At 44.6% G+C, this 24,254-nt stretch overlaps 1 protein-coding gene across 1 annotated transcript in view; it reads left to right on the top strand.

Annotated features, from left to right (window-relative positions):
• Nucleotides 1-3,041: 3,041 nt before the first annotated feature.
• Nucleotides 3,042-24,254, top strand: part of PPP2R1B (protein phosphatase 2 scaffold subunit Abeta) — a 32,620-nt gene continuing 11,407 nt past the window's right edge. Inside the window, exons 1-3 of the mRNA XM_073657135.1 lie at nucleotides 3,042-3,246; nucleotides 17,041-17,131; nucleotides 17,736-17,836. Of these exons, the coding sequence (XP_073513236.1) occupies nucleotides 3,169-3,246; nucleotides 17,041-17,131; nucleotides 17,736-17,836 (270 nt within the window). The 5' untranslated portion in view covers nucleotides 3,042-3,168. The remainder of the gene's footprint in view (nucleotides 3,247-17,040; nucleotides 17,132-17,735; nucleotides 17,837-24,254) is intronic.

Raw genomic sequence — 24,254 nt, forward strand, 5'->3', positions numbered from 1 at the left:
AATGCATCTGCAGTCGTCTCGTTATATGGCCTCCCCTGCTGAAATCTAAATATTCGTAAGGACCGACCATTCCTTTTTAAGTCTTAATTTTTCCTTTCCTTTTTAGCAGAGACGCTTATGTAAAAAATGTATCCAGAAAGACGAAATTTACAGAAGAAAACTCTCAGCATATCTCTCCGCCCAAACATCCCATGTAAAAGTAGTAATGTGACAGCTGGAAGCGTGAACCTGTTATCGGGGCAGGACTATGTTCTGTGGATCGCACGATCCCCGCGGTAGAAATATTTACAGTGAATGCACTTAACTCTCCGACTTCCTCTGGTATTAAACAGTGCAGAGTAAACGCAGCGCCGGCTCCGAGGTCAATATTATCCTTCTGGAAGGAGCGGTTCCCATAGAGATCCGTGCGTTCGTGCAATGTGAATAGAAGGAAACATTAGAACCTTCCGGCAAAACGAATTTGGGTAAATCTGTCCCCATTTTATAAACTAAGGAATGTTCAAGATCGTAATCATAGAATTGCATAAACGGATGATTTACAGGACACTAAAGACACTTCAATCATGTGCATGTAGCCAGTGTTGGAAAGGAGTCAGCCACTTTTTAAAAAAAATGTTTCAAAAATATTTAAAAATATAATATAAGGTATACGAATAATATCTACAACTACCGATACACCGACCTTCATTCCTGCTCTGAGTGTCTCTGGCAGACATAAACCCACGCAACACCTTCATTCCTGCTCTGAGTGTCTCTGGCCGCCATAAACCCAAGCGACACCTTCATTCCTGCTCTGAGTGTCTCCGGCCACCATAAACCCACGCGACACCTTCATTCCTGCTCTGAGTGTCTCCGGGCCATCATAAACCCACGCGACACCTTCATTCCTGCTCTGAGTGTCTCCGGGCCATCATAAACCCACGCGACATCTTCATTCCTGCTCTGAGTATCTCCAGGCCGTCATAAACCCACGCGACACCTTCATTCCTGCTCTGAGTGTCTCCGGGCCATCATAAACCCATGCGACACCTTCATTCCTGCTCTGAGTGTCTCCGGCCGACATAAACCCACGCGACACCTTCATTCCTGCTGAGTGTCTCCGGGCCGTCATAAACCCATGCGACACCTTCATTCCTGCTCTGAGTGTCTCCAGGCCGTCATAAACTCACGCAACACCTTCATTCCTGCTCTGAGTGTCTCCGGGCCGTCATAAACCCATGCGACACCTTTATTCCTGCTCTGAGTGTCTCCGGGCCATCATAAACCCATGTGATACCTTCATTCCTGCTCTGAGTGTCTCCGGCTGTCATAAGTTTATACTCCCCGACTCTTCTGTCTCTCTGAGATTTGAAGTTTCCTTTCAATACTGGCAATTTCATGTCCATGACTCTATGATGCTGCAAAGATGTTTTGCCACAGGTAGATCTATTCTTTTTTCTTTTATTTTGTGACGATGAGAATTCATCCATGTTTTAAGCTTTTGCCCCGTCTCACCTATATACAGAAGGTCTTCATGGAACGTCTTCAGCTGCTGCTCAGACTCCGACCAGATGATTAAAGTATCGTCAATGTAATGGTGTTAGGACAGAGGCCGGATGGGACAAGAGGACAGAGAGTCATCTCCAAGCTTGGCCATAAAAAGATTTCCATATTGTGGAGCCATTTCACTTCCCATCGCTGTACCATCTCCTGTAAATATATATTGTCATCAAATGTAAAGTAATTAGGGGCGAGGATGAATTGTATAAGCTTCACCACAGAATCTGCATCAATTCCTGGATTTTCCATGAAGATTTTGCAGGCATTTAATCCATTCTGGTGTGGGATATTCGAGCACAAAGACTCCACATCCATGGTGGCCGGGACGGGTCCTTCTGTTGGACGACCTACTGCTGCTAGTTTACTCCATAGGTCAGTTCTGTTCAAGACACAACTTCATTTTCTTTTCTTAATGGCTTTCACCTTATTACTTAAATCCTTTTATATTTTGGAAGGTCAGACTTTTACAGACCCAGCGACACCAAATAAGTTTTTCAAAGTTTTTTTTTTTTTCAATTTTAAAAACTTTCATTACTTTATAGTACTTTATACTTTTTTTTATATACTTTATTAGATTGTCAGAAATCGCTCTGATCGCTGCAGTGACTAAAATGCGACTAATGTGGGACATTGGGTATGATACATAGCGGGAACGCTGTATGAGAGATGTGAGGGGGTGACTAGTTTTATGGGAAATAATCCACGGCGTGGAGGAGGTGGCGCTGGGAATAGGGCTGGAGTGACAGAGGCTTCAGATCTACCATAGTCCTTCAGTCTCATGCATATCAACTGCAAAGCTGATTTCTCAGTAATGGAGGAACGGATCATCCATCACTGGACTTATCTTTAAAAAGAGCTATATGCGCATATAAACAGTTTTCGGGGGTAAAATCCTGATGATTCTCGTTAAAGGGTGCGGTGCTTAAAGGGTTATTCCCAATCCATAGGCTAGAGGCTAATTTACTGATGGCAATCTCCCAACAGGTCCATATACAATGTGTAGGGTGGAGGATGAGCATGTGCACCTCAACTTCATTCAAAACGGGGCAAACTTGAGAGTAACCCTTTAAGCATGCGCAACTCTGTTCAAATGAAAGACTATAAAGTGTAAGACCCCTGTTCTGGCAATCTTTGGTTGAACCCCTCCTGATCTAGTAATCACCTATCCTGGAACACCCCTTTAATTGGCTATACCCCCGCCCATAGATAGTCAGGGAGCATGTGCAACCACTGCTTCTTTATGCAACCAATCACAGTGCAGCTGATATTTTTTCCAGCGTTTTAAAAAAATAAAAGCTGCTCTCTGACTGGTTGCTTCCCTATCTTTGGTTGCCTTGGCAGTAGTTTTCCTATATTTGCCCAATCACACAAGCATCCTCTCTGCCGCAGTAGTCACAACACGAGGCTTCCTGCAGATACTACGGTGAGCGAGGACCAAACTAAGAGATGACTACGTAATACAAGGCGTCCTGGTAGCTCGTGCGCCTGCGCGTTACAGCCTGGGCGAGGGGGCGTGGCTTTTACAGCCGCAGCCTGTCGTCACTTCCGGTGCTCGGCGCTCCGCTCCCGTTCCAGAGCGGAAGTAGGCCGAGAGTGGGCGAGGAAGACTAAGCCGCAGCCGGTGTCAAGATGGCAGGAGCCGACGGAGATGACTCTTTGTATCCTATCGCCGTGCTGATAGACGAGCTGAGGAACGAGGACGTGCAGGTGAGGAGCGGCCACTGAGGCGGCGGCGGCCTGAGAGCGGCCATCCTGCCGTGACAGGAGCCTGTGTCTGTACGTGACTCTCCTCAGTGATAGTGTTATGTGTCCCTGAAGAGCTGGGTGACCCCCCTCTATGGCTGCCACTCAGGATCAGGAAAAGCAGAGTGACGGTTACCAGGACGACCAGTGATGGCGCCTCGCCCATGGCACCTAGGAGCGTAATCGCCACCGGACACCCTCCACGATCGCAGCGTCTAAGGACGAGCACATCTGACCATTGTATGTGGTGGTTGGTCTCCTGCCCCCGAAACATAGGGTTAAAAAACGTCCTAGTCATCGTGTGATCGCCGTCTCCTGCCCCAGCCCCAGAGCCCCCGCCCGCTCCTCCAATCCGGCCTAGAGCCAGTCACCAAAAAAAATCGGATTTGGAAAGAATCGGGTTTTTTTGCGTAAAGTTAGAGGCTAAATTGAATTTTCCACCATCTGATTTGCTCATTTCTAGTAATCGGTGATTTTTGGCAAGGTGACGAGTGTTGCGGGGCAAGTCCCTGCTTTAAAGGGTCGTCCACTACTAGGACAACCCCTTCTTGATCGAAATGTTTGGCCCCGATAAAATATAAAAGCCAATCCGTTCCAGCAGAGTCAGCACTCGCGGTCCTGGAGGTGAGTATAAGCTTTTTTATTTTATCGGGATGACAAGGAGTTGTCCCAAGTAGTGGACAATTTCTTTAAAGATTTTACGTGGCGCTTCCGGCCACTGACTGAAGTAAGGGTTGTCCACTACTGCTCAATGGCCCCAGGAATTACTCATGGAAAGAAGTAGCGTGTCCAACATACAATGCGCATTAGATAAATCAGATGCTATTATAACATGTCCGACGTGCTATTGCTACACTAGGACTTGTGATTAGGTATGGGACAAATAGTCATTAAAGGATTCATGAAAGAGACAGAAAAGAATGACGATTAACAGTCCCAGGTATTGGCCAAAATTGGAAAAAAAAATTATTAGAAAAATGAAGGTAGAGGAAGAGGGGAGTATACACACGTGAGGGAAAAACAGGGACCCACAAGACAAGAGCATGAGCAAATGTATATGCAATATATCACATGAAGGATGGTGGAATATAAATATAACTCCTAATCCAATGCCCTACTCTGCAACAGAGCAATCAAGTGTCAAGACATGTAACTACCACTAATATATGTATTAGGAAAAGTTGTATGAAACACTTCAAGAAAAGTAAACTGTTTATTACCTAAAGATGACACCAGTATATGCAGGGGCTCCTGAATGCGTGTGCGCCCCCCCCAGGGTACAGCGGCCGCTGATGGACTGCCGCCCTCAAGCCTTTGTCTAAACAGAAGACTATTTCTACCTCTTGGGACAAAAACCGTTAAGGATGCATCTGATCAGTGGCCACTGATTGGCTGCAGCGGTCAAGTGACATTGTTTATGTCAATAACTAACAAAGTTGCACTCTGTAGCGCTATAGCATGCAAACATGAAATATATGAAATTGGAATTGCATTACTGCTCTAGAAAATAGATTAAAATGAAGATATTTAGTGCATAAATTGGCCAATTCGTGCATTTCCAGCAGCCATGACAAGGTGATCTTCTTTGCTGGGAACCCAATCTAGTGTGATTCCTCTGCTAGGCTGATAGCCTACATTTATATGGGCAGGTGGGACCAAGCTGTGAATAAAACCGCCCAGGAGAGGAATCACATTAGGTTAGGTTCCCAGCAAAGAGATTGCCTTGTCGTGGCTACTGGGCATGCATGAATTGGCCAGTTTATGAACTTAGTATTTTCTTTTTTCCTATTATCTAGAGCAGTAATGCAATGCCAATCTCATATATTTCATGTTTGCATGCTATAGCGCTACAGGGTGCAACTTTTATTTGTTATATATGGAGGTTACTACTCTTAGTACGCACCTGTACACACCTGTTCTCTGTTTGGAAATGACGGTCAGTCTTTCATAATTGTTTGTCAGGAGACCAGCAGGGAATGCAGGGCTGGGAGTGGAGCAGCGGCACTGGTCCAATGGGTTGGAATAGTTTTATTTAGCACAAGAAAACCAGCAGCTCACCACACGTGTAATGGCGTCATCCAGGGAGCTCGGCATCGTATCAGTATAGTCAAGTCAGAGAAAAGCCGTCACTCCGTCCTACCTGCGAAAGCTCCACGTTTATTGTAACGTTATTCCATAGGTGCTAAAGCCAGGGATCACAGGTCCTCAAACATCTGCGTCAGGTGGCTGAGAATCGGTGTTCTGTGGCTCGTGTGGAATAAAGTTATAATAAACACTGCGTTTTCTCTATAAGGACGGAGTGCCGGCTTTCTTTTACTTGATTATAGTTTTATTTTACTTTATGCACCAGCCTGGAGCCATTAATAAGGGGTTGTCCAGAAGTGAACAGCCCCTGTAATTATACAGTAAACACCCTCCCTACCATGTTACTAGACATGATATAGACTGGGCTACGCGGATGCAACACACCCTGCTCTGGCCAAGCAGTGTTTTGTTTTTTAATAGAGTATTTGCAGCTTGTAGTCATAACTGTATGATGGATATGAGATCTGTTGGTGGTCAAGAATGGGACCCTCATGCACGCCTCTGTCAATGGAGGGGAGGCCGGGCTTCCTGTGCACATGTCCATTCCTTTGCATTGGAAGTCTGTCCACCTCTCCACTGGCGGCTGCACATAGCAAGGCCCTGTGCTGGAGATTGATTCATGTCCCATTGGTGGGACCCTCTTACCATACATTTGTGGCATTTCCTGGGGATGTGCTATAAATGTATGAGGTGAGAATACCCCTGTGTGTTTGCAGTAGACTCTGATGCAGAAATCTGAGGCTGATTTGTATTTGGAGCCGCCATAGGTCTGCTAATCCAAGGGGCTAGTCCTCGTGTGGCTTTGCTGCAGTTTGCGCAGCACAATCCATGTGGAAACTGCTTCATATAATGGGTGTTTATTTATGCTTATCTGGATTTTGGTGCATTTCCAGAAATTTGCATAAAAAGTTGTGAGGGAGCGGGTAGTCTCTCCTCTCTAGCACAGGGGTGCACGGCATGTTGCTTGGGGGCTGAATGCCCCCTGCTATGTAATTCTGTGTAGTCCACAGGTATCTCTGGCGAACCCATATTCCCACTTCATATCCTCTGGTTGAACTTGATAGGCGGGTCTTTTTCAAGTAGCTCTATAATGGTAACATATCAGAATATTAGCTGCTCCCGTTCTTTGTTGACAGGTTGTAGCCTTGAAATCACAATTACAGCACGTGACCGCTGCAGCCAATCACTAAGTCTAGCAGTAATGTCAGTGCAGACAGCTTGAGACATTGAGTCCAGTGATGGACTGCGCCAGCGATGTCACGAGTACAGCACATATCACCACTGCAGCCAATCAACAAAGAGCAAGAACAACGCTGGACATGCAGAGCGTCAGTAACTCTGACTTTTTTTTCTCTAGAGTAAATCTATCCATACAGATGGATAAAAAAAAAGCAAAAATGCAGGAGCTCTCTGTGGTGTCAAGTAAAAAAAAGTAGACCATTTATTTGCCCCTATGAGGTGTCCATTTATTTGCCCCTATGAGGTGTCCATTTATTTGCCCCTATGAGGTGTCCATTTATTTGCCCCTATGAGGTGTCCATTTATTTGCCCCTATGAGGTGTCCATTTATTTGCCCATGTGTAAATAGGCAACGTGTCTGCTCAGAGGCAGTCTTAACCGGTTCCCGACCGCCCACTGTAGATAAACGTCGGCGCTTGCCGGGCTCTGTGCAGCGCCGACGTTTAAAAACGGTGGGTGGTCTCGCAGCGCTCAGGACCCCCAGGGTCCTGCAAGCGCTGCGATTCCGGTGCAGAGCGTTAGCTCTGACAGGGAACATCATCGGGACCTGATTAGATCAGGTCCCAGTGATGTTAACCCTTAGCTGTCTTCTATATGCTGTGATCTATAGTGATCGCGGCATATAGGAGACAGCAGGAGGAGAGGGGGTCGTCAACTTACCTCTCCGAAGACCTCCGAGTCCTTCCAGGACCTGGGGTTGCTATGGCAGCTGGAGGTCACATGACCGCCTCCAGCTCTGCCATATATGGTGTCCTGTCTGGCTCAGCTGCAGCTGTAGCCAGACAGGAGACTCTGACTGAAACAGTCAGGGAAGATCTCATGTAATGTAATATATGTCTATTACATTACATGAGATCAGAGATCAGAAAAATAAAAATTAATGTCCCATACAGGGACTAAGAAAAAATGTGAAAAAAAGTAAAAAAAAAGTTTTTAAACTATTAATAAAAAAATCACAAAATAAATAAAAATAAATAAATAAAATATTAAACCAATAAATCTGTATATTTTTACAAAACCAAAAAAAGTACACATATTTGGTATCGCCGCGTCCGAAACAACCCGAGCTATAAAACTGTCACACTAATTAACTCCTTCTGTGCACACCGTAATAAAAATAAATAAAAAACGGAGCAAAAAAATATGCTTTTTCATCATATTGCCAAACAAAAAGTGGAAAAAAATGCGATCAAAAAACAAAATAGAAATAAAAATGGTACCACTGAAAACGTCATCTTGTTACGCAAAAAAAAGCCGCCATACAGCTCCATCAGCCGAAAAATAAAAAAGTTATAGCGCTCAGAATAAAGCAATGCAAAAAAAATATTTTTTTCTATAAAATAGTTTTATTGTATAAAAGCGCCAAAACATAAAAAAAATACAGTAAGTGTAGTATCGCTGTAAACGTACTGACCCGAAGAATAACGCTGCCTGATCACTTTTACCACACGCAGAACGGCATAAAAAAAACCTCAAAAAACAATTCCTGAATTGTTTGTTTTTGTTAATTTTACCTCCCAAAAAACGGAATAGAAAGCGATCAAAAAATGTCACGTCCCCAAAAATGGTACCAATAAAAATGTCAACTCGTCCCGCAAAAAACAAGCCGTCACATGACTCTGTCGGCCGAAATATGGAAAAATTATAGCTCTCAAAATATGGTGATGCAAAAACTAGATTTTGCAAAAAAAGCGTCTTTTAGTGTGTGACAGCTGTCAGTCATAAAAACCCGATATCAATCTGGTATCTCTGTAATCACACCGACCCGAAGAATAAAGTAATCTAATCAGTTATCACACTAGGAACGGCGTAAAAAATAAATAAAACCAATTCTTCACCTGCTACTGATTTGTTTATTATGTCCCCAAAGATCCCAGTAAGGCTCTGCCCACATTTATCCTGCGCTCTGCGCTGAGCACTTACACCAGAGTTTCCGTGTAAATCTCTGAAATACATGATTCAGCCGGAACCCATGACGGAAGATTCCCTGTAATGAGACAGATATAGGCCACTGTGGACGCCGTCTAGCCTGGGATCCCACGGTGTCATTTGTTTTAGGCGTGCATAAAAGTGCGGTTGGCCACAGTTTTGTGCACTTCTGAAAAAAAGGACACAGAGGCCAGACGGAGTCCAGAGTAACTCTGCTGCCTCATTACAGTGAATGGATCCCGCAGGGGTTTCATCTGAATTACATCACTTGGAAATTTAGATGGAAACCCCGATGTAAGTGCTCAGCCTAGAGCGCCGGATAAATGTTACGTAAAATGTTCCCAATAAAAGCTTCAACTCAGTCCTCAAAAAAAGCTAGTCCCCACTCAGGTCCGTCATCTGTTAAAAATATAAGGGACTTCCAAGTTACTGGTAGCAGAAAGGCTCTGGAAAAGCAAAATGACCCTTGCCCCCCAAAAGAAATTCAGAAAATTTTGTGCTCCCAAATCCAAATGCCTATTCTACAATAATTTGTTCTCCAATTGTCAAATAGCACTCCGTCCCCCCCAGATCTCACCGTATGGCTAAGCGGTACGATACAGCCACATATGGGGTATTGACACTTTTAGAAGAAATTGTGTGACACATTTCGGCACCATTTTTACCCATTGCCCTGTGTGAAAATGTAAAATCTGAGGGTAAAACATTTTTTTGTGGTAAAAATATAATTATGATTTTTTCACTGCCCAATGGTATAAATTTAAAAATTAAAAAATGCTCACTACTTCCCTAGATGAATTCCTTGAGAGGTGTAGTTTACAAAATGGGGTCATTTGTGGGGGTTTCTGCTGTTTCAGCATGTCAGCGACTCTTCAAATGTGACATGGCGTCTGCTGCCTATCCCAGCCAACATAGCGCTCCTTTCTCTTCCGAACCCTGCCGTACACCAAAGCAGTGTTTTTCCCCCACATATGGGGTATCGGCGTACTCAGGAGAAATTGTACAACAAATTTCATGGTGCAATTTCTCCGGTTATCCTTATGATAATGCAAAATTAGGGGATGAAAAACATTTTTTATGGGAAAAATGTGAAAATTTTATTTTCACGGCTCAATATTATAAACTTCTGTGAAGCAGCTGGGGGTGCAAGGTGCTCACCACACATCTAGATAAGTTCCCTAAGGGGTCTAGTTTCCAAAATGGTGGCACTTGTGGGGGGTTTCCACTGTTTAGTCACATTAGGGGCTCCACAAATGCGACATGGCGTCTGCTAATTATTCAAACAAATTTTACATTCAAAAAGTCAAATGGTGCTCCTTCCCTTCCAAACCCTGCAGTGCGCCCAAACAGTAATTTGCCTCCACATATGGGGTATCAGCGCGTTCAGGAGAAATTGCACAACAAATTTCATGGTGCAATTTATCCTATTACCCTTATGATAATGCAAAATTAAGGGATGAAAAACGGTTTTGTGGGAAAAATGTGAAAATTTTATTTTTACAGCTCAATATTATAAACTTCTGTGAAGCACCTTGGGGTTCAAGGTGCTCACCACACATCTAGATAAGTTCCCTAAGGGGTCTAGTTTCCAAAATGGTGGCACTTGTGGGGGGTTTCCACTGTTTAGGCACATCAGGAGCTCTCCAAACGCAACATGGCGTCTGCTAATTATTCAGACAAATTTTACATTCAAAAAGTCTAATGGCGCTCCTTCCCTTCCAAACCCTGCAGTGCGCCCAAACAGTGTTTTTCCACCACATATGGGGTATCAGCACGCTCAAGAGAAATTGCACAAAAAAATTTGGGGTCCATTTTTTCCTGTTACCCCTGTGAAAATAAAAAAAATTGGGTCTAAAGTAACATTTTTGTGAAAAAAGTTAAATGTTAATTTTTTTTTTCCACATTCCAAAAATTCCTGTGAAGCACCTGAAGGGTTAATAAAGTTCTTGAATGTGGTTTTGAGCACCTTGAGGGGTGCAGTTTTTAGAATGGTGTCACTTTTGGGTATTTTCTGTCATAAAGACCCCTCAAAGTGACTTCAAATATGATGTGGTCCCTAAAAAAATGTTTTTGTAAATTTTGTTGGAAAAATGAGAAATCGCTGGTCAACTTTTAACCCTTATAGCTCCCTAACAAAAAAAAAATTTTGGTTCCAAAATTGTGCTGATGTAAAGTAGACATGTGGGAAATGTTATTTATTAACTATTTTGTGTGACAGCTCTCTGATTTAAGGGCATGAAAATTCAAAGTTTAAAAATTGCAAAATTTTCTAAATTTTCGCCAAATTTCCGATTTTTTCACAAATAAACGCAAGTTATATGGAAGAAATTTTACCACTATCATGAAGTACAATATGTCATGAAAAAACAGTCTCAGAATCAGGGGAATACGTTGAAGCGTTCCAGAGTAATTACTTCATAAAGTGACAGTGGTCAGAATTGAAAAAATTGGCCCGGTCACGAAGGCAAAAACAGGCTCTGGCGCGAAGTGGTTAAACATCTATCAACTGTGATCTCAGAACACGGCTGATACTGAGGTCCATAAATATGTTCGTATAATCAAAATTACGTCTTGGACACATTTGGAAGCATGCCACCCCTATGGACCGTTTCCGGGACAATTTTTTTTTTGCTTCAAATGCTCGTGTTTTGGGCTCAAAATCATTTTTTGCTGTTTTAGATTAAAAAAAAAGTTTGCATCGTTTGACTTTTAGGGCACATTCCCACAATCAGTGTTTGTTCAGGCTTTCACGCAGCTGAATTTCCGCATTAATCCTCCGCTCACTTGCGTTTTTCCTTGCGCTTTTGACCCATGCATATTTGCAGCGTTTTTGTCTCTATGTGAAAGATATGAATAGATGTTGGATAGCTATATATGGGGTAGATATCCGTAAGATATATAATTAGTGCCGTGCTTGTGTAGTTTACTATACTTGTATTAACCTATGTGGGATCCTCCTATTTTTGATAACCAGCCAAGATAAACCAGGCAGCTGCAGGCTTATATTATCAAGCTGGGAAGGTTCCTGGTTATTGGCCCTTTCTCGGCCTGAAAAAATACCAGCCCACAGCCGCTCCAGAAGTGGCGCATCACATTAGATGCACCATTTCTGGAGCTTTGCTCGGCTCTTCCAGATTGCCCTGGTGCGGTGGCAATTGGGGTAATATTTTTTGGGGTTGATGTCAGCTGGTATCAACACCAAAAGTTAGTAATGGAGAGGCGTCTGTCAGACACCCCCATTACTAACCTAGTAAGTAAAAAGAGAAAAAAACTGACAAAAACACTATTTTAATAAAGACTCCCCCCACACTTCCCCTCGTTCTCCATTTTCTTTAAAAAAAAAAAAATAATTAATTCCCATGAAGCTCCTCCGATGTAATCCTCAATGTCTCCGGTGTCTGTGAATAGCAGGAAAGTGCTGCTATTACAGGCGCCGGGTAGTGGTGACAACTCTCATCAGAGCCACTGGCTCTCATTAAGAGAGCTCTGATGAGAGTTGTTCTCACTTTCCTGCTATTCACAGACACCGGAGACATCGAGGATCATGGATTACATCGGAGGAGCTTCGTGGGAACGTTGTTTTTTTTTTTTTTTTTTTTTTTTAATGAATTGGATAACGAGCGCTAGTGTGGAGGAGTCTTTTATTAAAAGAAAGTGTGTTTTTTTATTTTTAATTACCGGGCTAGTGATGTCTGATAGACACTTCTCCATTACTAACCCCAGGGGTTGATGGTAGATGTGATTCTTGACAAATCACAGCTGCCATGAATACCAATGATGCTCCACTCTGGTATTTTTGGGCTGGGATGGGCCCAATAACCAGGGACTTTCCCAGTCTGATAATATAAGCCCGCAGCTGTCTGCTTTACCTGGGCTGGTTATCAAAAAATGTTGTTTAAAATTATTTCTGTTTAAATGCATTTTTTTGGGTGCGCTTATGCTGTGTAAATGCCTTTTTATAACTTTTTTTTCTAACTGCAGATTTACTGCATCTAATGCAAGTCTATGGGGAAATTCCGCACAGAAGACTGAGTGTTCCCTTAAGGCCATGGCCCCACTATCAGTATTTGGTCAGTTTTCAGTCAGTATTTTTTCTCAGGAGTGGGAGCCAAAACCAGGAGTGGGTGATAAATGCAGAATTGGTGACTTGTTTCTATTATACCTTTTCTCTGATTGTTCCTCACCTGGTTTTGGCTCCCACTCCTGAGAAAAAATACTGACGAAATACTGATAGTGGGGCCGTGGCCTTAGAGAAATTGACATGCTGCAGCTCGAAAACACGTGCATTTACGCAGCGTTAAAAAGAAGCACAGTGGGCATAGGATTTCTATTAATCCCATCCATTGTGCTTGTACTGTAAAACTCAACGTTTTGGACGCAGTGAAAATACATTGCGTCCAAAACGCTACTATTCCTGATCGTGGGCACGCAGCCTTACAGGTTGTTTACCTGCGCATTGCTGGCTGCAGAATGAGTTGACTGAGACCTGTCAGTGAGCTTGTTCTGTCTAGGAGTATGTAAGGCTTAGTCCACACTGGCTATGTGAACTTAGTCTGCACTATATGTATGGAGCTTTTACAGACGTACACTGTAACGGTCCCATCATCCCCCCATACACCAGGAGGCAGCCAAAAGTGAGGTCTTCTTGCCTGTGTGTGGCCAGAATGTGTCTGTATACCATTTGTTTTACTCTATAGGGAAGAGCAGCCGTCTGCTTCACTATCCACTGTGCTACTGCAAAAAAAAGTACTGTATACCATGCAGTACATGTTTTTTTTTTCAATGGGTCCCTATGCTGGACGGATATTTCTACATCCAACTTGACGGTGTCCACTGTACGGCACATAATGTCCTGACACAGTGGGCACAAGCACAGCCTGTATGTAGCCTTACTTTGTCTATTTCTAAAATTCTCTGTACTGATATATGACCACATGAAAGTTGAGCTGAACTTTGATGTGGCTTCCAACTTTTCATCTATCAAAAATGTATCTTTATCCAGATTGCCTCTGTTCTACATTTGTGTCGTTTTTTTTTCTCTAAGGTCAGATTCACACATCCATGTAGATAACAAGAAGCCGTCACTCTGCTATGAACGTGGTCGATAGGATAGGGATCCCGTGACACAAATGTAGAGAACCTCAGCACTGACACAAATGAGAGATTTTTACTGCTTGCAACAAAAATCAGATTTATTATCAGATCTGGCATCAAGGATAAGGAACAGATCGTGTCCAACGTTTCGACTTGCTTGAGGTCTTTATCGAGGACATCTGTCAAAGTACTGGCTGGCTATGCACAGGTTAACGGCAGCGGTGTGGACCATGCGTCGTGGTCCGAGTACGGACTGTCTGCAACTTTCTGGCCCTTAACTTGACAGCCTCATGTGTCTGTGAAGCTGTTGCGTTCAGGAGACCTGTGACTAGTCCGTGACAATGGATCAGTTAAAAATGGGTGGAAAAGAAGTCTTCTGTTATTAACAAATCCCCATAAACTTCCATGGCCGAGTCTGGTCCTCTGAATGGATAAGAAAGGCCGTTCTCCGAGTCACAGAGCAGACACACGGATCCTTTTTTAAAATGATGTGTGTACAGGTTAATGAAACTCAATGGCTCCTTACAAACTCCCCGTCACGAGCACTGACAATGTGCAGGGAACCAGAAAGCCAAACTGTGCAATACTTTTATTGAAATCCAATTAAAAAAATATATTTTTAACGTCAAATAAATGCATTCATGAGAAAAAACAAATGTCTCTGCAGGTGTCCAGATCCTGTAGCGTTTGCTTTGTGGTCAGGTGTATCTGTGTGGTGCCACAGTCGCCGGCGTACTCTATAGAAGTGTACCTTGTATCTCGTGTCTGTGGTCCGTCAGTATAGTAACTGTGGATTGTGTTTGGGTGACAATATTGACAGCGCCCCCTGTCTGTATATCAGCACATTGCAGTTTAAAGTGGAGCAGTGACTTACTGCAGCCGGTCAGATAGCGGCTTTTATTCTGCAGAGCTGTAATTGGATTTTTTATTTTTTTTTGCTCGTCAGATGTGCCCTGATATTTTCCTCAACAGCGTTCATGGAGGCCAGAAAAAATGGTCAGAGCTAAAAGGATGGAGTGCTCAGCTGAGCACTTGTCAGCAGATAGTAGGATCTCCGCCCTCAGTAATGTATAGGAGCCCCGCTGCTATAAACATTGTGTACAGATTTACACACAGGCACGCTGTCTTTAGAAAGGAATGCTGTATAATGCTGCCTGTCCGGATTTGCTTAATGTACATCTTAATATAAGACCATTTCAGTCGCCATCATCAAAGACTGATGGATCACGTGTTCCTCCCCCCTAGCTGTGTATACTCATTAGCACGTGTCCATTATGGCCCATCCTGGTGTAACGTCATCCCGTAGTCATAGCTGCAATCTGTGGAGTGTTCCTGTATAATGACTGTGTGTGAGCCAGTGACGCCCACGGTGCGGGATCTGATCCTGGAGCCAGATAGTGACATGATAAATTCAGGATCAGACTCATCCTCGCCTGGGAGGTGGTAAATCTGCCTCAAATGTGATGACTGGGGGTCTGTGGAGGAGTTGGAGCAACCCTGATTGCAATGTGTGGGCTCAGTAATGGCTCAAAAGGTTATTCCCAGCATTGCAAGCTGTTACCTATCCACAATATAGGCGATAACTTACTGAATGGTGGTGGCCTGACTGCTGGGACCCCACCGATCCCGAAAATGGGGCATGAAATGCGCTGTCGCCTTTGTCTGCAGCGGTGGCCGTGCATTTCCAGACCATATTCTTGGGATCCCAGCTGTCACAGAAGCCCAATTCTGCGGATAGGTAATAGTGAAAACTTGCAATGTTGGAATTAACCCTTTAAGTTACTGATATGTTGGGATGAAGATTTATTAAGCTAAATGTGCCAAAATGTATAACTTGCACCAAATTCATGTTTTTGGACAGTTTCTACACCTTGCCCAATAAAGGGGCATGTCCTCACTGGAAAGATGGCGTGACTATACTTCCAGCCAGCGTACTCAAAAAAAGAAAAAAAGCAGATATTTTCAAGCAAATTTTCTGGCTCAAAGTAAGCCAGCTCAGGTTTTCTAATTTTGTCAGCACAGGCACCAAATCATTGCAATCTAGTAAAATAAGAAAGCTAGGTATTACTCCCCCAGGTGCTGCTCTGGTCTCTAGCGACGTCTCCACCACAGCCAAAACACAACTACAGCTTCTACATTAGCAGAGCAGAGTGTTCAGTGACCGCCTCTAGTGGTGATGTCACCGCATCAGCAGAGCCCCCCGTGTTCAGTGACCGCCTCTAGTGGTGATGTCACCGCATCAGCAGAGCCCCCCCCGTGTTCAGTGACCGCCTCTAGTGGTGATGTCACCGCATCAGCAGAGCCCCCCCCGTGTTCAGTGACCGCCTCTAGTGGTGATGTCACCGCATCAGCAGAGCCCCCCCGTGTTCAGTGACCGCCTCTAGTGGTGATGTCACCGCATCAGCAGAGCCCCCCCGTGTTCAGTGACCGCCTCTAGTGGTGATGTCACTGCATCAGCAGAGCCCCCCCGTGTTCAGTGACCGCCTCTAGTGGTGATGTCACCGCATCAGCAGAGCCCCCCCCGTGTTCAGTGACCGCCTCTAGTGGTGATGTCACCGCATCAGCAGAGCCCCCCCGTGTTCAGTGACCGCCTCTAGTGGTGATGTCACCGCATCAGCAGAGCCCCCCCCCGTGTTCAGTGACCGCCTCTAGTGGTGATGTCACCGCATCAGCAGAGCCCCCCCGTGTTCAGTGACCGCCTCTAGTGGTGATGTCACCGCATCAGCAGAGCCCCCGTGTTCAGTGACCGCCTCTAGTGGTGATGTCACCGCATCAGCAGAGCCCTCGTGTTCAGTGACCGCCTCTAGTGGTGATGTCACCGCATCAGCAGAGCCCCCGTGTTCAGTGACCGCCTCTAGTGGTGATGTCACCGCATCAGCAGAGCCCCCCCGTGTTCAGTGACCGCCTCTAGTGGTGATGTCACCGCATCAGCAGAGCCCCCGTGTTCAGTGACCGCCTCTAGTGGTGATGTCACCGCATCAGCAGAGCCCCCGTGTTCAGTGACTGCCTCTAGTGGTGATGTCACCGCATCAGCAGAGAGAGCTAAGTGATGTCACTAATGCAGCCAGAACACAGTGGTGGGAAGCCAGGGGAGGGTGAGTACAATATGGGTTTTTTACTTTATTAAAATCGTTTGTCGTCCACTTTGTTAAAAATGGAAAACCCCTTAAAACTAGACAAACGCCATCTAGCACATTTTATAGTTGTCATGAACTGTCTAAAAATTACACTGGATAAATCGGCCCCATTGACCGGCGTTACGGGTGACAGAGCTGTGTGGGAATTTTCTGGTTTGCAGTGAGAAAATTCTGATAGAGGAAAAGCTTTATTATCGGTGTCTCTGCTTTACATCCCTGTGGTCTTCTCAGTACCCTGCCCCCACAATAATGCCCTATTCTTCTTGTTTTGCAGCTACGTCTCAACAGCATCAAGAAGTTGTCCACCATAGCGCTAGCTCTGGGGGTGGAGAGGACCAGGACGGAGCTGCTCCCATTTCTCACTGGTAAGTATATAGTGGTACGGCTATCATAGCAGTCTGGAGCGGACCCCCAGCTCTGTGTAGCCACACGTGTATGGTCCCATTTATCCCTGTATCCTGCTGTGTTGCTGACTTGTTAGGGTCCCCTCTGGATCCTAAATCCTGCTGTACTCACGGTGTATATTATATAGTACGTAGCTGCTCTCCCTATATCCTATGCCCAGAGATCCGCAACTTGCACTCCAGGAATCGTTATGGCCGATGTCGCAGTGCTGCTCAGCCTTAATGATCACTTGGGATCTGACCTCTCAGATGTCTGCCTAAACATTAAGGAGCTGCAGTCCTTCTATAACACTGCATCATATTCTAGGTTTGCACCTGCACAGCAGAACTAAGAAACAGCTATCTACCTCTCCTCTGGTAACACTAGTCCCCCCCCCCCCCGCTTCCGGCAATTACATGATGTGTGAATGCGCTCAGTAGCTCAAATCTGCTGCAGATAACCTGAAAAATCAGAACAATTTGGTCTGCAATAAATCCGACCTGTACGACGGACATGTATTTTTTATTTTTGTTTGGACTGCTGATGATGTAGAGCTTTTCAGTATTTTTTCTTCTTCTTTCCTAGATACCATATACGATGAAGACGAGGTGCTCCTGGCTCTGGCCGAGCAGCTGGGAAGTTTCACCACTTTGGTTGGCGGACCAGAATTTGTGCATTGTTTGCTCGTGAGTGTTTGGTTCTTTCTTATTATCGGGTCACCTTTGTAATTAAGTGATCAATATCTGGATCCTTTGTATCTGTTCTTTAAAGGGAAACTCCAAAAAAGCTAAAATGACCGCACTCGTTTTCTTTTTCTTTCTGGTTCTCTATTTTACACGATACACACTGTTTAGTCGGGCTTTGGTGACTTTTTCCTACTCTAGTCTCTAGAGTAGGAAACATCCTTCATTGTGAGAGTACATGGACTTACTTGTTGGGGTTTCTTGTGAAGGTTGCCAATTTGGACCAGCGGCATGATTGAACTATTAACCCAAAAATATTCAGTCTCCAAATCTGCAAACCGTTCTGCCTCTGTAGCACGGGAGACGTGCAGGGGGGTGGAGTCTGATCGGAGCCATCCATCTGGACAGCTTCAAAACACTTGTAAGCGCGCGCTCCTTGCCTAGGAAACCGGCCGCCTCGGAGGATAGTATTGTACAACCCATTTATGATGATGATGAGAGAATCCTTTTTAAGGACACACCAAAACATTTGCTCCCGATGAACGGGGGCACGTCAGACCTTGTTTTTACAAGCACTTTGCAACTTTACCCAATGTTTATTTTTTTTTTCTTTTGTTTCTTTTTTGCTTTTTCTTTTCTTCTTGCTGCATTTATCATTTGGGTTAAATAATTTTATTTCTTTATAGATCAGACTTTTATAAACCTGGCAATGCTAAATGTACTATAATACTTTTTTTTTTTTTTTTTTTGTTGGAATGGGAAAAGAGGGGGAAATTTAAACTACTTTTGGGGGAATTTATTTATTTTAAATTCATAAAAAAAAACAATAAGGTAAGGAATATAACCAAGGTCTGATTAATCAAAACTCCCCCTCTTTCCCATTAAAAGATAACATTTAGTTATCATAAATTAAAAGGAAAAAAAAAATTACAGAAGTTCCTGAAATATCCTAATAATGTTGGCCTGAGCAGTTTTATTATCCACTACTGTGCCAAATAAAGTACAGGACTGAGTAGATCAGGATACAAGGAATTGAAGGGACCCGATGCTTTCCCTAAAGGATGCCCTATCTGACTACGGAGGTTGGCACCCTAGATTGAAGCACACAAGATTGGCGCCCCCACTCACCGTCGTCTAGCCCTAGGGAGCCCTTTACTTTATACTCGAGACTACAGAGCAGGAGAAGGACTTGGGTATTCTGGTTACAAGTAAGCTGAGCAGCAGTACTCCATGTCAAGCAGCAGCCGCAAAAGCAAACAAGATATTAGAGTGTATAATAAGAGAGAATATCCCGTGATCCCAACATACTGATACCCCTTTATAAATCACTGGTGAGGCCACATCTGGAATATGGGATCCAGTTTTGGGCTTCACATTGTAAAAAGGATTTTCAGAAGTTAGTCAGTTCAAAGGCGGCAACTAGATTATTACAAGGGCTGGAGGCCTCTCATATGATGAAAGGTTGGAAAAGTTGGGTTGGTTACGCGTAGAAAAGCGACACTTCATAGGAGATCTCATTTTACATGTATAATATATGTGTGGTCAGTACAAAGGACGGTACATGACTTATTCCTTCTAAGGACCAGGGGGCACTCATTACGGGTGGAAGAAAGGCGATTCTGGCAGCTAAACAGGAAAGGGTTCTTTACAGTCAGAGCAGTCAGACAGTGGAATGCCCGACCACAAGAGGTAGTGATGGCCGACAGTATAACAGTTTTATACAGGGGCTGGAGGATTTCCTCAGTACATAACATTGTGGATTATTGATAATTTAGTGACAAAAAATGTACAATTGGTGGAGAAAGGTTGAACTTGATGGACCGAGGTCTTTTTTTTTTTTTTCCAACCTGTGTAACTATAATATAACAATCAAGCTGAAAATAGTGCTTGGGTGGTGAGGGTACCTGGTTACAATAAATGACCCCTGCTAGGTCCAATATACAGCACCGCATGATCAAAGGGGATATGTCACTCCATTAGTAAAGGGCCCACATTGCTGCCAGTTCACTGCGAGCTCGACGCGTTTCCCCATCCTTGATATTGCTTCATCAGGAGGTATTGGAGGGAGTCCAAAGCGGTTCCTTGGAGCCATGATGCCTAAATAAAAGCATGTCTGTCTGTGGGAAATATGCCCTCATGTCAATCAACAGGCACGAGGAGCATAGAGACCTTGTTAAATTATGTAATTATTGTTATTCTCTAATGTCTTTTATTGTCTGTCTAATTCCCATGTAAATGTAAAGTGTTACGGAATATGTTGGCATTATAGAAATAAAAATTATTAGTGCTAGTGTTCAGTGTGTAGTAAAACAGGTTTATCTGTAATAGAGATCCATTCAAACGGGAACAAATGTCTCCACAGTATACATCTGCATGCACTGGTCTTGGGCTACGGAAAGATGGCCGCCGCCGACCAATCAGATGTAGTTTCCAGTGCGTGTTCAGGCCCAATTCACAGCGTCATAGTGCGCGCATCCTTATTGGCTTCTGTGCTGGAGCGGGGTCTTAGATAATTAACCCATTCAGGCAGATAAGCCTGATAGTAAGCCGGCTCTCAGAGCTCACTTAGTACATAACAGTGAGCTCCTTTACATAGCTGTCTTCATACATGTATTCTGGGAGTTTGCCTGCTCAGATATTCCCCACCGGATACCAAGAGGGATGCACTAGGTATATCTGTAGTCGTCCCTCGTCATAACCGCACATGCCCCTAGATATAAGGCCCTTGTCTATGAACAGTACTCCGCCTATGTTTTCCCTAAGGAAAGGTGTAGTATAAAACCCCTATGCTGCCTCTATGGGCGACTGCTTCACAAACCTGACACAAGCAGTGTCCTGATCTACACAATCCTGTAGTTTATGTGGCCTAGTAGGAAATAACAAAACCACTCAGGCCGACATTATTAGGATATTTCAGGAACTTCTGTGATTTTTTTTTTTTTTTTTCCTTATTTTTTTATTGGGGGGAACTTGTATCTAGTAATGAGCGAATCCATTTCTTGGCACCTGGTCCAGCATTGTGAGCCTCCTCCTGCTCTCCAACTCCTCCTTTGATTAGCCGGCCTGGTGCACCGTGCCGCAGCACTGACGTTGTGCCAGAAGAGCCATGTATGCCGCTAGGTGGGAGGCAGCTCGCAGGTCTCCCTCCAGTGGTCAAGAAATACTGAACTGGCTGCTGGAACAGGCTCCTTTTCAGTCCCACAAGGGGACTTGACCCTGCAAACTGTTATAAGAATATAAGCATTGCAGTGTATTGTCCACCTACTGGCCTGTGTTTGTGAAAAGATGGCGGCGATGGGGACCTCCAGGGTGACCCCATCGGTACCACACGATTGCAACGTAACTGGGTCATACTGCTTAAATGCTGCTGTCGGCAATTGTCAGCTGCATCTAAGCGGTTAAACAGCAACTATCGGACCTGACTCCTGAGCGGTCAGTTCGTCCTGTGGCGATGTGACTCGCCTCCAGCTTTAGTTCGCACACCGTCGGCAGCCATGTTGGAGCCCATCCTTTGCACTGTTACTTTTTTCTTTCTTCCCGGCCTTAATTCCATCAAACATAAAAGTTGTTAATAGACTGCTGCCTCGTCCCGCTTTGTCCTCTATTGGCTCCAGCTACAAAGCTCGCATCTGGCTCCCCACTTCGCTGCCAATCTACTCTGTGCGTCAGCAAGTAAAGCTGCCAAAGTCTTAGATCTCTTCTGAGCCTTTTCCGCCTTCTGGAACGAAAGGCTTGCGAGCGGCGCGGGCATTGAGACACTAGGTGCCATCTGGGGGGCCCTACTCTCCTGGCTCCCGGCCCACACTCGCGTTCACTTTGGCAGCTCTTAAATATTTCTCTCGACGTCACCGGCTCAGTTGAAAGTAATTTATGTATGTCGGTAGCAGATGCGGCAGGAACATAACAGGCAGCTCCAGGTGGTCCTATAAGTGTGCACATAATAAGCTTATGGTGCCGCGGGATTAGTAGTCAGCGGCGGCTGCTCAGACTCGGTGCACATCGGAGGAAAGTTCCCGTAATCCGCGCACACCGACACTGCTCCTAATTGGCCTTGCCTCATTCTCCACGTGAGGCCTCGCGCTCCTGACCTGCATCTCTAGTTTGGATTTTCTCATTTGCTGGCGGATTATCGCACAGAGGTTCTCAGATCCTAGGATCAGACAAGAACCCGTCCTAGAAATCACCGGGTCACTGAGCACGCTCAGATATTAAAGAGAAAGTCATAAGCACTTGAAAAATGCCTAAAGAGCAGAGCTTTAATGTGTTTTTTTTTTTTTTTTTTAAAGGGGTATTCCAATCTCAGTCATTCTATCTGTAGAAGCCATCACTTAATGATTGCTGCAAGTCCAACACCCCGGGCTCCCACCGATCCTGAGAATGAGGGGACCAAAGAGATGCGTCCCTTTCACAGGGGAGCTCCCGGCTGCCCACTGGTTCCGGAAAATGCAGCTGGCCCCAGTCACTTGAATGGAGTCATGCTTCACTGACTGGGAATACCCCTATGAGGGGGGTCCGGCTCTGTGGCCCTTCATTGTCAGGATTAGAGGTGTTCCCAGAGGTCTTACGCACCCCCTCCCACCATCGATCATTAAAGGGTTATACTCACTTCTGCAGTGAGAGATGAGTGCAGCAGATGACTCACCCCCTCAAGGTACCCATACGTGTAAGATGGACATCGGCCAGGCCTATTCATTGTGGTGGCACCGTATGATCATATAATGTGTATGGAATGCGGAGGGGGTGGTCTTGATACTTGCCCTCATGACAGATGTTGAGGCTGGTTAGGCATGTTGGATTCAATATGCCTGATCCGAGCTGCACTTAGGAAGCAGGTGCCTGATACTTATATTAACCCTTTCACAACCTTGGGTTTTGTCGTTTTTGCTTTTTCGTTTTTTGCTCCCCTTGTTCCCAGAGCCATAGCGTTTTTATTGTTTGGTCAATATGGCTATGTGAGGGCTTATTTTTTGCGGGACGAGTTGTACTTTTCAACGCCATTACTAGTTTTACCATATTATGTACGGGAAAACGGGAAAAAAATTCCAAATGCGGTAAAATTGCAAAAAAAGTGCAATACCACAGTTGTGGTTTTTTTTTTTTTTTTTTTTTTTTTTTTTTACCACGTTCACTGAATGCTAAAACTGACCTGCCATTCTTATTCTCCAGGTCATTACGAGTTCATAGACACCAAACATGTATAGGTTCTTTTATATTTAAGTGGTGAAAAAAAATTCCAAAATTTAGTAAAAAAATAAAATAAAAAATAGCGCCATTTTCCGAGACCTGTAGCTTCTCCATTTTTCGTGATCTGGGGCTGGGTGAGGGCTTATTTTTTGCGCGCCGGGCTGACGTTTTTATTGATACCATTTTGGGGTAGATCCGCTGTTTTGATCGCCCATTATTGCATTTTATTGCAATTTTGCGGCGACCAAAAAATGTAATTCTGGCATTTAGAATTTTTTTCTCGTTACGCCGTTTACCGATTGGATTAATTCTTTTTTTATATTGATAGATCGGGCGATTCTGAGCGCGGCGATACCAAATATGTGTATGTGGGGTTTATTTTTTATTATTTTATTTTGAATGGGGCGAAAGGAGGGTGATTTAAACTTTTATTTTTTTTTTAATTTTTTTTATTTTTTTAAAAACTTTTTTTTTTTCACTTACTGCATGCTTCAATAGTCTCCATAGGAGACTAGAAGCAGCAGTTGTCTGATCGGCTCTGCTACATACAGGGGACCAGCAGATCCCCTGCATATAGCAGAATTGGTCCTGTGCTATGAGCGCCGACCACTAGGTGGCGCTCATAGCGACCAGATCATGACAACCACAGGCGTCTGCTGCAGACCCTGGGTTGTCATGCACGCCCATCGGCGACCCGCGATCACGTGACGGGGTCGCCGGTGGGCGGGGCTTAGGACGCGTTACCCGGAAGCGCACGTTAAATGCCGCTGTCGGAGATTGACAGCGGCATTTAACAGGTTAACAGCCGCGGGTGGATCGCGATTCCACCCGTGGCTGTTGCGGGCACATGTCAACTGTAAGAATCAGCTGACATGTGCTCGGTTCAGTGAGGGCTCAGCGCAGCAGCCCTCACTGAACGGGCTGTACGCAAATGTGCGTACTAATATGGCATGGGCTCTAAAGGGGTTAAATGACACGATGCACTGAGCATGTACATGTGGGATGGGGAGGAGTAGCCGGCAGCAGCTGCTATGGTCACTATCGGGGATTGGACATGTTGGGTTTTATCTGCTTTATTCTTTAATTAGAAATGTCGGTGACGCGGTCGGCTGCTATTTTGCAGTGCCCATGTCTTTCCAGTTGCTGTATATGATATGTGATGATTGCGATGGACGGCCTGCGCGGCTGTGATAAATGTATGATTAGTATCTGATTGATTGGCGTCTCCTGTGTTCGC

This window comes from Phyllobates terribilis, unplaced genomic scaffold, assembly GCF_046119375.1.
Source record: "Phyllobates terribilis strain yellow unplaced genomic scaffold, ASM4611937v1 Scaffold_12__6_contigs__length_324123572, whole genome shotgun sequence".
Classification (NCBI taxonomy): Eukaryota; Metazoa; Chordata; class Amphibia; order Anura; family Dendrobatidae; genus Phyllobates; species Phyllobates terribilis.